Here is a 13,584-nt window from a genome sequence, read left to right as displayed (position 1 = left end):
TTTGCTTATGACACTTGCAAGTTAAGCCTGGCAGATATGTCAGATTCAAATCCCCAAATTATCATTTTAATCCTATTTTACAGGTTTTCTTTCTCCAGGGATCCATACATTACAATTCATAGATACATTATATTACAATACATTAAAATATGATAATGTCATACATGCCAACTCAAGCGTGACAATGATAAATCTTATCTTATCAACTTCACAGGGAGACAGGGAGAGAGAGAGAGAGAGAGAGAGAGAGAGAGAATGGAGCAAATGAGCTCTGTGGTGGAGAAAGGTGGTTGGGGGTTGAGGATTTTAGAGGGGTGTGAAAAAATGTAATGAGGAGAAACTTTAAAAGTTATTCAGGCTCAGAAGACATGAGTCCAACTGCATCTCATCTCTGGTCTATGAAGCGATTTCACCACCTGGTGGTCAGACAAGGGTAGTTGCTATCCACAAGAGCTGGATACTCCAGGCTTCCTGCAATTGTTTTATTAAAAATGCTAAATCGTCAGGGGGAAATTTGGCTGATACCAAGACAGCTGTCAGAGTCTCTGTCAATCAGGACTTTATTCAAAATGACCCTAGATAATCAAATAAAAAAATGTTTGTGAGAGGGGCAATTGAATGTTCTCAAGGCAATCGCATAGGATGCAATGAACACAAAGCACAATAAAGATAAGGATTGAAATGAGACAGACAGCCAAAGAGAACAGATAATAAAAAAATCTACAGAAATATGATCACCTAGACAGACACACACACACACACACACACACACACACACAGTTATCCTGCAGATTAGTTCAGATAAGTTACATCATGATAGTATTTTTAGGAGATAAGATAAGACTAACTTGGATTAGTCTAGGACTAACTTGTAACTTGGATGTAAATCGGTTTAAAGCACCTGACCGAGAGATGCATCTACAAGCAGACAGAGAGAGTCAGCAGAGATCATAGACTGTACAGGTAGAGATCAAGAGTGCATCATCTTATCTCTCTCCGTGTCTGTATGGTTGTTCTGAGAAAGTGAGTGAGAGAGTGTGCATCGACATTGTCTGGTCAACACAAAGAAAGGAGGGGGAGCTGAAGTTCAGTCCTGCTGCCACTCAGCTAGAAGTATTTCAGCATAACTATTCTCAACCAAGAGTCACAAACTAGACCCTGGTGAGTCTTCTTTCCGACACTTTAAGATCTTTGTGTGAGCTGGACTGTGTGAGCTAGGCTGTGCTGAGGGTATTTTCTCCTGACCTGTCTATAGTGAAGCCCTAGCTATGCTGCTGCTGAGGCTGGTTCTCCTGGGCGTGCTGGCCAGCACTCCCACTCTGGCAGCCCCACACCGAGGCTCTGTCTCTGGGTTGGAGGCTCAGCGAGCTGGGCCCCACACCAGGACCTCCAGGAACAAGGTGCTGCTCATCTCCTTCGATGGTTTCCGCTGGGACTACGACCGGGATGTGGACACTCCTCATCTGGACAGCATGGCCATGGACGGGGTTAAAGCAGCCTACGTCACCCCTCCCTACATCACCATCACCAGTCCCACACACTTCACCCTGCTCACAGGTAACAGAACTGTTTAATGGTGGCTAAAGATTTAATGAATTAAGCATCTGTGTGCAACTTTTAAGTGTCAGTTTGCTGAAAGGTTTGACTGTCAGTTTGCATGACCTGGCAACCCTGGTAAACACACAGTCACACTACCATGCTGCTACTACAGTGCTAAACTATGCTGTGATTGTGAATGGCTCAAGATGTCAGGCAGCTGGACACGCAGCCCCTCACTTACTTTTACAAGTCACACACTGTAAAGCTACCGCCGTAAGGCAGGGCATCAACAAATTAGTTAATACTCAGAATGTTCCTTTCCACAGAAATGTTAAGTAAAAGCCAGTTTTTTTTTTGGGGGGGGGGGGGGGGGGGTTTCATGAGTCATACACACCTTTTCACTCAATCAAATATGTATGTATGTATTAGGCTTCTTCTGTAGATGTTGTGACTCAGTGTTGTCTTCAGGTCTTGGGATTTTGCTGGTGGGTGTGTTGGGGTCAGAGCCTGTTGGCAGCATCTGGATGTGGGTCTGGCATCAGGGTGGCATTGGGCGGTGGTTGTGGTTGGAAGCTGCTGTGTCTGGTTAGCTTTGATCCCCCCCCCCCCCCCCCATTCTCCACCGTTTTGTACATACTGGTGCGTTTGAGCTTTTCCAATTGGCTGCCCCAAACAAAAGTGAACATCATTTCACAGCTCACTGTTACCTCTGTTGATCAAGACGACAGTGGCTGACAGTAGTCATCCACCACCGGCCAACTGCACCGATGATGGTGATGCCATCCGTGTACGCCACCAACCTGAGCCTCTCCCCCTGGGCACCTGGCAGATGGTAGTCTAGGATGCTCGGTGAGGTCCTGATCTTCTGGAGGACAGGCTCCAGTCTAGGTGGCATACAGCAGAGGGGCCAAGGAGCAACCTTGTCTTATGCCAGATCTGATCTAGAAGGGGTCAGTTAGGGTGTTGTTTACCTGCACTCCGCTTGTGATGATGCAGTAGCAGAGTTCAGTCCAGTGAAGGAGGTGTTGTGGGAAGTTCATGCTCCTTAGCACCTTCTGCAGGAAGCCATGGCTGACCCCGTCACAGGCCTCCTGCTCTAGGCTGAGAAGGCCCAGAAGGGACCTCCACTCCTGGGAGCGCGGGATGGGCTCTCACCAGCAGCAGGTTGTCATTGATGGATCTTCCAGGGAGGATACATGTTTGGGTTGCTGGGGCTATGAGAGCTTTGGCCATGATGGCGCCAGTTCCGGAGGTCCTTGAGGTCCCCTTTCTTGGGGATCAGAGTGACCTTCCAGACAGTGTGCACATGTGTTAGGTGCGTCAGGAGATCTCCCACACTGGAGCTGCAGAGGGGCTGGGGGAAAAGTGCGCTGAGAAAAAGTGATTCGGATAAAGCCGGTCCAGTGTGTCAGTGTACACAGTATTAAGGGAGGATAGAGTGAACAACACTGGGACACTGTTCCTTCCCTCTGCTACAATATTACAAAAGTGTGCTCAACGATGTGGGCCATAATTGACAATCCAGAATGTAGTAGCAATCAAGTGTATGCTTATTGCATTGGAGGGGTGCAATTGGGTTCATGCTTGCTACTGCCTCCCCTCCACAGGGCGGTATGTAGAGAACCATGGGGTGATCCACAACATGTGGTTCAACACCACCACCCAGGAGAAGAAACAGTACTATATGTCACAGTTTGTTGATTCCTACTGGGACAATGGCAGTCTGCCCATATGGATAACAGCGCAGAGACAGGTGAGACACTGAGACACACACACACACACACACTCACACACACACACACACACACACACACACACACACACACACACACTCACACACACACACCACCTCTTTTAGACTCCTTTTCTATACTTGCTGTTCACATCCAGACAAAAACACCTTATTATAATACCCTTTAATAGCCCAAGCTCTGAGGTGTGCATTGAGTGGGGTTACTTGATAATAACTAAATTCCTCATCACCTTGTTGCTTTGGGATGAGGAGTAGAGGATGATTTCGTTTTTCACACCTCCTTTCCCAGGGTCTGAAGGCAGGTTCCCTACACTTCCCCGGCACTGCGGCCACCTACAAAGGTGAGAGGGTGAGGGTCAACCAGGTGGAGCCCCGTTTCTATGACTACTCCAATGAGACAGAGTGGAGGATGAACATAGACAAGGTGATTGATGACTGGTTCAGCCAACAGGATCTGGACCTTGTGTCCCTTTATTTCGGGGAGCCAGACGGTGCGGGACACAAGTATGGGCCAGATTCTGAGGAACGTCGGGAGATGGTAAAACAGGTGGACCGCACTGTGGGATACCTCCGGGATACAGCTCGGAACCACGGCCTTGCCGACCGGCTCAACATCATCATCACAGCTGACCACGGAATGAGCGCCGTGCTCCAGAACGGCCAAGTCGATCAGATCATTCTATCCAAGATTCCTGGGTTTGACTTTCGGGATATACAATTTCAATTGCTGGACTACGGCCCTTCCGGAATGCTGCTTCCGAAAGAGGGGATGCTGGAGAAGGTGTACCTGGCCCTGAAAGGTGGTCACCCTCACCTGCATGTGTATAAGAAGGAGGACATGCCTGCGAGATTGCACTATAGTAACCACCCTCGCATCCTTCCACTCATTCTCTTCGCTGACCCTGGATACCTCATAAATGGGGTGAGTGTCCTGAGATAGACGCCCTGGCTAGGTCTGTGCGGCTTGCTGAAGCTCAGTCTGTTAGAAACACTCTGTTGCATTCAATACAAAACATCACTGTATTGACTCCAACAGGCTGTTTGTAACAGGCCAGCAAGCCCTGGACCATAGCTAAGGTGGACCCAGAACAGTGACCTAGAACAGATCTATTAAATGACATAGCAAACACTAGATCCCAGCTGTATCAAATGGATTCCCCTCTATTCCTTCCTCCTCTCGTCCTTGTATCCTAATGTACAACAATACAGACATAGCCTATAGCTCATACAAAAAGATTTGATCATGAAATCTTTCTATTTGAACTGAAACCATCTAACACCCCTATGGCCGTGTCCTGGCAGCTGTTTCCAGCACAGTTCAAGAAGGGAGAGCATGGATTCGACAACCAGGTGCTGGACATGAAGCCATTCTTCAGGGCCGTGGGACCTGACTTCCAGAAGAACCTGCTGGTGGGGCCCTTCGAGACGGTCAACGTTTACCCACTGATGTGCCACCTTCTGGGGTTAATTCCAGAGGTCAACGATGGGTCCCTGGATGCCACCAAGCAGATGCTCATCCCCAAGAAGGACGTAGGAGAGCAGGAAGGTAAGTGTTGAATTATTCATTTTTTAGTGATGATTAAAAGTTCAGGACATTAAACTATTCAACATTCAAACACATGAAATGCAAGCGTGACCACGGCCAAAAACATAAGAACACATAAACTGTCTGGTTTGACCCCATTCCCAAGGTTTACACCAATGTAAATATCACTATCGCGATGTTAGACCTTTGACTTCATAGAGGCAGCTGTCTCTATGTACTGTATAACGTGACATCACGTTCTGCATCCAATAGGCTTTGGTCAACAAGTTGCATGCTCTGCCATTCGCCCTAACATATTTAAATTGCTGATAACATTGCCAGATAACAGACTCTGATTATAAAGATCCATATCTTGTTTTGTGCTTAGACAAGAGATCCCAATCTAACAATGATCATCCTCACGATTGTATCGCTTCAACAAACAGACTATATTGTATCATCTTGTCATAAAGAGGGAAAAAATATTATTTTGGAATTACAAAAGGTTAAAGTTTGACTCTGTTGCGTGCTGTATGCATGTGTCCATTGACACACACCCAAGATACAGATTAAAGGAGCAGGGCATACGTTTGTCGGAAATCTGCCACCTCTGGCCACTGTGGCGAAATTCAGTTTGAACCTCCAAACAACAACATCCTCCCTAATAGAAATATAAACCCCTAAAATGGACTTGCAGTGTCGGACATTAGCTGTTGTGTTTCTGTATGTGCGCACGATTCAAGGGGGCAGCCACCAGAGACAGAAAGGCGAAAATCGAGTCCACTCCCCTAGAACACCCCTGGCTATAACAACATGTTTGTATACAAACCGAGTATTCAGTAGTACACTCCATTTTAGAAAGCACTTTTGGGACCAAAACAACGTTCGTAAATGAAATATTTCTTTCAAGGGATCTCACTCCCTGATCATTACTGATTAAACATAGTCATTACAACAATTGGGAAGCTTTTAGAAATCTTGAATGTTACATACTGGACCTTTAAGATACACCATTATGATAGTGGATAGTTCATGGACTGAATATCTGTATGTTTTCCAGAGAGGGATGTCAAGTGGGATGTCTTCATTGGCTTGTCAGCCATAGCTGGGTTTCTGGCACTGGTTTTTGTTGCCACCATCACTCACACCATTTACAAAAGGACCAAAAAGGACAGGAGGTAGAGTATGCTGCCTAGAGTTTTTTCTCTCTCTCTCTCTCATTTGATATGATTTGATTTAGATTATTTTTGTTCAACACTTTATGTTGCTCACTGATATTACTGACTAATAGTAAACTGTCTCCCCTGTCTCTCTCTGTCTCTCTCTCTCTCTCTCTCTCTCTCTCTCTCTCTCTCTCTCTCTCTCTCTCTCTCTCTCTCTCTCTCTCTCTCTCTCTCTTCCAGGTCTTCGACCGAAAAGCATGTGGATGAAAAAGAACCCAACACGGCACAAACCTCCTTTTGAGAAACTATGAACTTTGTAGAATTACATTAATTTCGCCAGGGTTCCCCTGTTCTCCATAACCAAAACAATCTCCTAGGTCTAGTGGCAAATTGCAATGTCCATAATCACACAAGCTGAGCCTTTTGTTGTTTTAATTGAGATGGCAAATGCAAGATTACTCTTGTCGAATTTACAAGCAAATTTGAGATCACTGTGAACATTTTAGAAGTTTTCTTTCTTTGTTATTCAAGCTCAGAAGACATGAGTCCAACTGCATCTCATCTCTGGTCTATGAAGCAATGTCCCCACCTGGTGGTCAGTCAAGGGTAGATGTTATACGCTACCGCTGGATACTCCAGGCTTCCTGCAATTGGTTTATTAAAAATGCTAAATCGTCAGGGGATTTTTTTGCTAAGACCAAGACAGCTGTCAGAGTCTCTGTCAATCTGGGATTTATTCAAAATGACCCTAGATAATCAAATAAAAAATGTTTTGGGCATGAGTGGAGCAATTGAATGTTCTCAAGGCAATAGCATAGGATGCAATGAAATTACAACACAAAGCACAATAAAGATAAGCACTTGAAATTACATACAGCCACAGATAAATAGAAATATGATCACCTTCACCTTTACACACACGCTCACTCTCACGCACGCACGCACACACACACACACACACACACACACACACACACACACACACACACACACACACACACACACACACACACACACACACACACACACACACCATCAGATCAGTTCAGAGTAGTTACATCATGTTTGATAGTATGTTTAGGAAATAATAGAAGACAGTGTAGTGGACGTTTCAATCCATTACAATGTGCCTGTACTCCCCATTTCTCCCTCCATCAGCCTCCACTGACTGGTATGTATAACTATGTAAAACACCTGAATGAGAGGTACAGCCATCTACAACCAGACAGAGAGAGAGGGTGAGGAAAGATCATACTAGACTGTGTGAAACAGAGTCAAGTTGTTGCAAACAGTAGCCCCGCAATTCAAGTTGCTCCAACCGAGTCTCAAACTTGCAACCTCTGACTTGCCAACACATATGGTACATACCCAATGTAAACCAGCTACGCTATCAAAAAGCTAGCAATTCGACAGCGCAGGTATGGGTATTTGAGCGTCTCATCTTATCTTTTACAGTGTGTGTAAGGTTGTTCTCGATCGCTGCAGTGTGTCTGAGAAAGTGAATGGGACAGTGTCTAATCAATGAGAGGAGGAGGAGCAGGTATGTCTATATCAAGTAAAACAGTTTGTTATTTACAGGGTTAGGGTTCAACTGGCGGGCTGGAGGGTTCAAGTCAGAAGTAGAGAGTTTGACCAAGAATTCACAAACTAGACCCTGGTGTGTCTTCTTTCTGACACTCTAAGATCTTTGTGTGAGCTGGACTGTGTGAGCTAGGCTGTGCTGATGGTCTATAGTGAAGCCCTACCTATGCTGCTGCTGAGGCTGGTTCTCCTGGGCGTGCTGGCCAGCACTCCCACTCTGGCAGCCCCACACCACCGAGGCTCTGTCTCTGGGTTGGAGGCTCAGCAAGGTGGGCCCCACACCAGGACCTCCAGGAACAAGCTGCTGCTCATCTCCTTCGATGGTTTCCGCTGGGACTACGACCGGGATGTGGACACCCCTCACCTGGACAGCATGGCCCTGGACGGGGTTAAAGCAGCCTACGTCACCCCTCCCTACCTCACCATCACCAGTCCCACACACTTCACCCTGCTCACAGGTAACAGAACTATTTAATGGTGGCTAAAGATTTAATGGCCGATGTCACTGACTGCCATTATACTAGTGTGGTAAAAGGTGGACAACTTTTCCAGCCCAATGGCCACTCAAAACCCGCCCATTTGTTTGCAGCAAGAGAGAGAAGTTGCCACATGTATCCATGTGTCTCAAAATGACAATCTAAATACAACGGGTAAAATTGCTTTACCTTGTTCTTTCTCCCTTTGTTATTTGTTCATGACACCAAATGATTTATTCTGAACTATAGAAGTGATTGATAGTGAATAGGTAAAATTAATGGGGGGTTTTTTTATTATTGAAATGGTGTTACACAAAGTATAGAAATCGAAAAGCCAGCTTTGTTTTCATTAAACTAATTTAGGGACTGGGCGCCGTCAGGGTTGAACGAACGAGTCACCCAGCGCTCTTTCAACGCACGCACACGCACACGCACACGCCGTGTCTCTCTCTCTCTCTCTCTCTCTCTCTCTCTACTCACTCACTCACTCACTCACTCTCTCAGCAACAACCTGCCTCACAGTCAGCAGGAGGAGGTCACAGTGAGAAAGAGACATGTCCTGGCGGCCGCGGTGCAATTTCGAAGTAGGCCAAAAACCCGCACCCCGTGACCAATACATTTTCACACACAACCTCGTTTTCAAAGTCGCCCAATTTGGCGTAAAAACCGCGGACATGGCAACCCTGTCTGCAAGTCACAAACTACAAAGCTACGAATGAATAACCTACTTGACACAAGTCCCATTTAAACAGAATTTAACAATGATTTAATTTACTTTTAACAAAATAGGAAGCCCCGCCGTAAAGCAGGGCATCAAAAAATTAGTTGATACTCATAATGTTCCTCTCCACGGAAATCTTTAGTAAAAGGCGAAAGATTTATGCGATCTGAAGAGAAACCAGAGTGTACTACAGATTTCAAGAAACCGCTGCGACCCCATTCCAGGCGTCATAACTCTCAGTAACGGTAAACTACAGCACACGTAAATGCAACAAAAAAAATGCACAAGTGTACGTTAAAAGTGTACGTTATATTTGCGTTCATAGGGCAAAACTAATAATGTACGCTTTTCTAAGGAACACAAATGATCTGTTATCTTATTCATTCAACATATACACGAAAGGCACGACGGGAAATATTTATTCGGCTTCCTGGTTTACCATTCATTAACACACAATAGTTACTCCGTTGGTCACACCGCCACATAATGATAATGTGGTGTTGCAGTGCATCTACAATCAGTGGGCTAAAATGTTAAGCCGATTTCAAAACATATTATTTCTTTTTGGGGGGGCATCGCCATGGGACCATTCACTTCGACACTGCGCGTGGGCAGTCTCTCTGGGGCTGCAGAGAGGCAAAGCAAAAGTGATTTTCGGATCAAGCCGGTGCGTCGGTGTACACTGTTGAGAAAATATAAAGCGAACAAAAAGCGTGCAAAAGCTTGAGAAATAGCCAAAAACTGGCAAGTTGGAAATCCGATAGGGCCCGCCTACGTGTTTTCGACTGCATTCATTTCTAACCTCGACTTTGTCTTTAACAACCTTGCTATACTGAACTTGCTATGATTAAATATCAATACATGCTGTTCTGACAGTAACATATATGACCCACCCCTATATCATGATGTAAAGCAACTGTCAGCAATGTAAGCCTGTGCATAGTATGATAGCTGTTTATTGTTGGCTATGTAGGCTATTCTTAAAAGCAAACTGGCAAGTGTAGGCCACAGCCCGTAGACCTAACTGCCACGGCCATAGCTACCGGTCTGCTAAACGACAAAAGCACGGATGGCAGCTAAGAAGAGCGTTGTGTAACTGGCTACTTTGTCCATATTTTATTAGCCAATAGACAATATAGTCACATTCAACAATATGTGTGTATATATAATAGCCTATATAATAAAGCCTACCTCGGTATCATGAACACGTTATTTTGCATAGCATCTTGGTTTCACGAAGACCGAACGCCTGACCTAAAAAGTGAATGTTCCGCCGTGACACAAGAAGTGTAACCTCGTTGCAAATAATCTATTTAACTACACATTAAAACTGACGAATAGTTTTCGTTACCAGTCGGCTATAGCCCGCCTATATTGTGACCATTCAGTAATAGCTTATACGAAGAACTATGCAGAGTGAGGTACTTATCTCACCTGGTGTGTCTAATGGATGTGTCCAGTTTGTCTATATAGCCCAGGCTTTGTAGTGTTCCTCCGAAGATTTAGTTTCCCTTGTAGACCTATATTATCTGCATTATGTAGGTGGCACTGTAGCCACTTTACAGACTTTTGTGTCAGCCTACTGAATTAAACCCTGAACCTATGCTGAAAGATGTGTGCCATAATTGACAATCCAGAATGAAGTAGAAATCAAGTGTATGCTTATTGTAGGGTACTGGAGGGATCCAATGGGAAGCCTATTCCATGGTTTCATGCTTAATACTGCCTCCTCTCCACAGGGCGGTATATAGAGAACCATGGGGTGATACACAACATTTGGTTCAACACCACCACCCAGGAGAAGAAACAGTACTATATGTCACAGTTTGTTGATTCCTACTGGGACAACGGCAGTCTGCCCATATGGATAACAGCGCAGCGACAGGTGAGACACACACACACACACACACCTCTTTCAGGCTACTTTTATATACCAGCTCATAGCTCAATGTGCAGTGGGAGGGTTACTTGAATATGACAACTTGTCCCAGGTTATTTATCTAACTCAATTCCTCATAACCTTGTTGCTTTGGGATAGGGGCAGAGGATGATTTTGTTTTTTCACACCTCCTTTCCCAGGGTCTGAAGGCAGGTTCCCTACACTTCCCCGGCACTGCGGCCACCTACAAAGGTGAGAGGGTGAGGGTCAACCAGGTGGAGCCCCGTTTCTATGACCACTCCAATGAGACAGAGTGGAGGATGAACATAGACAAGGTGATTGATGACTGGTTCAGCCAACAGGATCTGGACCTTGTGTCCCTTTATTTCGGGGAGCCAGACGGTGCGGGACACAAGTATGGGCCAGATTCTCAGGAACGTCGGGAGATGGTAAAACAGGTGGACCGCACTGTGGGATACCTCCGGGATACAGCTCGGAACCACGGCCTTGCCGACCGGCTCAACATCATCATCACAGCTGACCACGGAATGAGCACCGTGCTCCGGAACGGCCAAGTCGATCAGATCATTCTATCCAAGATTCCTGGGTTTGACTTTCGGGATATACAATTTCAATTGCTGGACTACGGCCCTTCCGGAATGCTGCTTCCGAAAGAGGGGATGCTGGAGAAGGTGTACCTGGCCCTGAAAGGTGGTCACCCTCACCTGCATGTGTATAAGAAGGAGGACATGCCTGCGAGATTGCACTATAGTAACCACCCTCGCATCCTTCCACTCATTCTCTTCGCTGACCCTGGATACGTCATAAATGGGGTGAGTGTTCTGAGATAGACGCCCTGGCTAGGTCTGTGCGGCTTGCTGAAGCTCAGTCTGTTAGAAACACTCTGTTGCATTCAATACAAAACATCACTGTATTGACTCCAACAGGCTGTTTGTAACAGGCCAGCAAGCCCTGGACCATAGCTAAGGTGGACCCAGAACAGTGACCTAGAACAGATCTATTAAATGACATAGCAAAGACTAGGTCCCAGCTGTATCAAATTGATTCCCCTCTATTCCTTCCTTCTCTCGTCCTTGTATCCTAACGTACAACACATACATAGCCCATAGCTCATACACAAAGATAATGTCTCAATGCCATTAAGCAACATGACACCGAGATCCTGATACAATAAAAACATTGACCATTAATCTCACTGAAATCTTTAGATTTTAACTGAAACAATCTAACACGTCTTCCCACACGTCAGATGTTCCCAGTCCAGAACAATAATGGAGAGCATGGCTTCGACAACCAGGAGATGGACATGAAGCCGTTCTTCAGGGCTGTGGGACCTGACCTCCAGAAGAACCTAGTGGTGGGGCCCTTCGAGACGGTCAACGTGTACCCACTGATGTGCCATCTTCTTGGGTTAACCCCGGAGGTCAACGACGGGTCCCTGGATGCCACCAAGCAGATGCTCATTCCCAAGAAGGACGTAGGAGAGCAAAAAGGTAAGTGTTGTGGTTTGAATTATTCAATTCAGGTTTTTTTTTTTTTTTTTTATAATTCAAAATTCTGAACAATTCACAATTCAACATTCAATGACAAAAAAAACCCTCACCCTAACATATGAATACAAGCTTGACCAAGGACAAAAACATAAAAATACGTAAGCCATCTAGGTTCACCTCAAAGTTGAATGCCCTGCCTTTCCCCCTAACACATTTAAATTGCTGATAACATATCTAGATAACAGACTCTGATAGTAAACATTGCAGAAACTGAGACTGTTTTGTGCTTAGACAAGAGATGACAATCTGGCATAATGATCATCCTCACCATTGTATCACTTCAATAAACATACTATATTGTATCATCTTGTCATAAAGAGGGATACATTATTCCTCTGGAGTTATTAAAGGTTATTAAAGTTTGACCCTGTTGTTGCATGCTGCATGCATGTGGACATAGATACACACACCCAAGCTACACTAAGATGCAGTATGATTATAGTAGATAGTTCATAGACTGAATGTCTGTCTGTTTTCCAGAGAGGGATGTCAAGTGGGTTGTCTTCATTGGCTTGTCAGCCATAGCTGGGTTTCTGGCACTGGTTTTTGTTGTCACCATCACTCACGCCATGTACAAAAGTACCAAAAAGGACAGGAGGTAGAGTATGCTGCCTCGAGTGTGCTCTCTCTCTCTCTCTCTCTCTCTCTCTCTCTCTCTCTCTCAGCTCTCTATTTCTGTTTGTTGGCCTGTGTATTTGATTGAGATTATTTTTGTTCAACATTTTATATTGCTCACTGACATTACTGACTAATAGTAAACTGCCTCTCTCTCTCTCTCTCTCTCTCTCTCTCTCTCTCTCTTCCAGGTCTTCGATCAAAAAGGATGTGGATGAAAAAGCAGCCAACATGCCAGAAACCTCATTTTCATTTACAAAAAAATAATCTAGTGATTATTAACTAGGGGCAAATTCCAATGTCCATAATCACACAAGCTAAACCTTTTGTTTTAACTCGGCAAATGCAAGATTATTCATGGAGAATTTACAAGCAAATGTGAAATCATTGTGAACATTTTAGAACGTTTCTGTGTAGGCCTATGTGTCATATTTCATTTTATGAAATATAGGCCGACAATTGTTGAATTGTGGATTGACTTATTATAAGGAAGTTATGGTTTAGATGTCTCTTTGTTTTTGATTGAGTTTACGCCATTATCTAATGCTGAAATAATATTGCAATAAAGCTTAATACGGTTTATCACTTTATGTCACTGCAACTTTGTATTGTTCATGTATGGTCAAATGAAAACTTGTAAACATGTTCTGATTATGACTTCATCCAAAGCGAAATATGCGGAGTCTATCGACAAGTCCATTATTGAAGTCTAGTTGCTTTATCACATGAAAAAAAGAAAATATAGCGTATAGTGAAAG

The 13,584-nt window shown here is 44.7% G+C and overlaps 2 protein-coding genes across 2 annotated transcripts in view; both read left to right on the top strand.

Annotated features, from left to right (window-relative positions):
* The window catches only part of LOC310816801 (ectonucleotide pyrophosphatase/phosphodiesterase family member 7-like), a 6,861-nt gene extending 108 nt beyond the window's left edge, over positions 1–6,753 (top strand). The window contains exons 1-6 of the mRNA XM_083687106.1: positions 1–1,557; positions 3,147–3,292; positions 3,582–4,214; positions 4,595–4,838; positions 5,878–5,995; positions 6,221–6,753. The exon at positions 1–1,557 is cut by the window's left edge and continues 108 nt beyond it. Coding sequence (XP_083543232.1) covers positions 1,269–1,557; positions 3,147–3,292; positions 3,582–4,214; positions 4,595–4,838; positions 5,878–5,995; positions 6,221–6,281 — 1,491 coding nt within the window. The 5' untranslated portion in view covers positions 1–1,268 and the 3' untranslated portion in view covers positions 6,282–6,753. The remainder of the gene's footprint in view (positions 1,558–3,146; positions 3,293–3,581; positions 4,215–4,594; positions 4,839–5,877; positions 5,996–6,220) is intronic.
* A 1,046-nt stretch (positions 6,754–7,799) lies between these two features.
* LOC310817614 (ectonucleotide pyrophosphatase/phosphodiesterase family member 7-like) lies at positions 7,800–12,813 on the top strand (the record flags this gene model as incomplete). Its single annotated transcript, XM_083688260.1, has 5 exons — positions 7,800–8,019; positions 10,498–10,643; positions 10,838–11,470; positions 11,908–12,151; positions 12,692–12,813. Exons 1-5 carry the CDS (start codon positions 7,935–7,937, stop codon positions 12,811–12,813), a joined length of 1,230 nt encoding a protein of 409 aa, XP_083544386.1. The 5' UTR covers positions 7,800–7,934.
* Positions 12,814–13,584: the final 771 nt, after the last annotated feature.

Source organism: Argentina silus, assembly GCF_951799395.1.
Source record: "Argentina silus genome assembly, chromosome: 16".
In the NCBI taxonomy this organism is placed as follows: Eukaryota; Metazoa; Chordata; class Actinopteri; order Argentiniformes; family Argentinidae; genus Argentina; species Argentina silus.
Note: the sequence above shows the minus strand (reverse complement) of the source record. Positions and strands in the feature narration are given on the sequence as shown.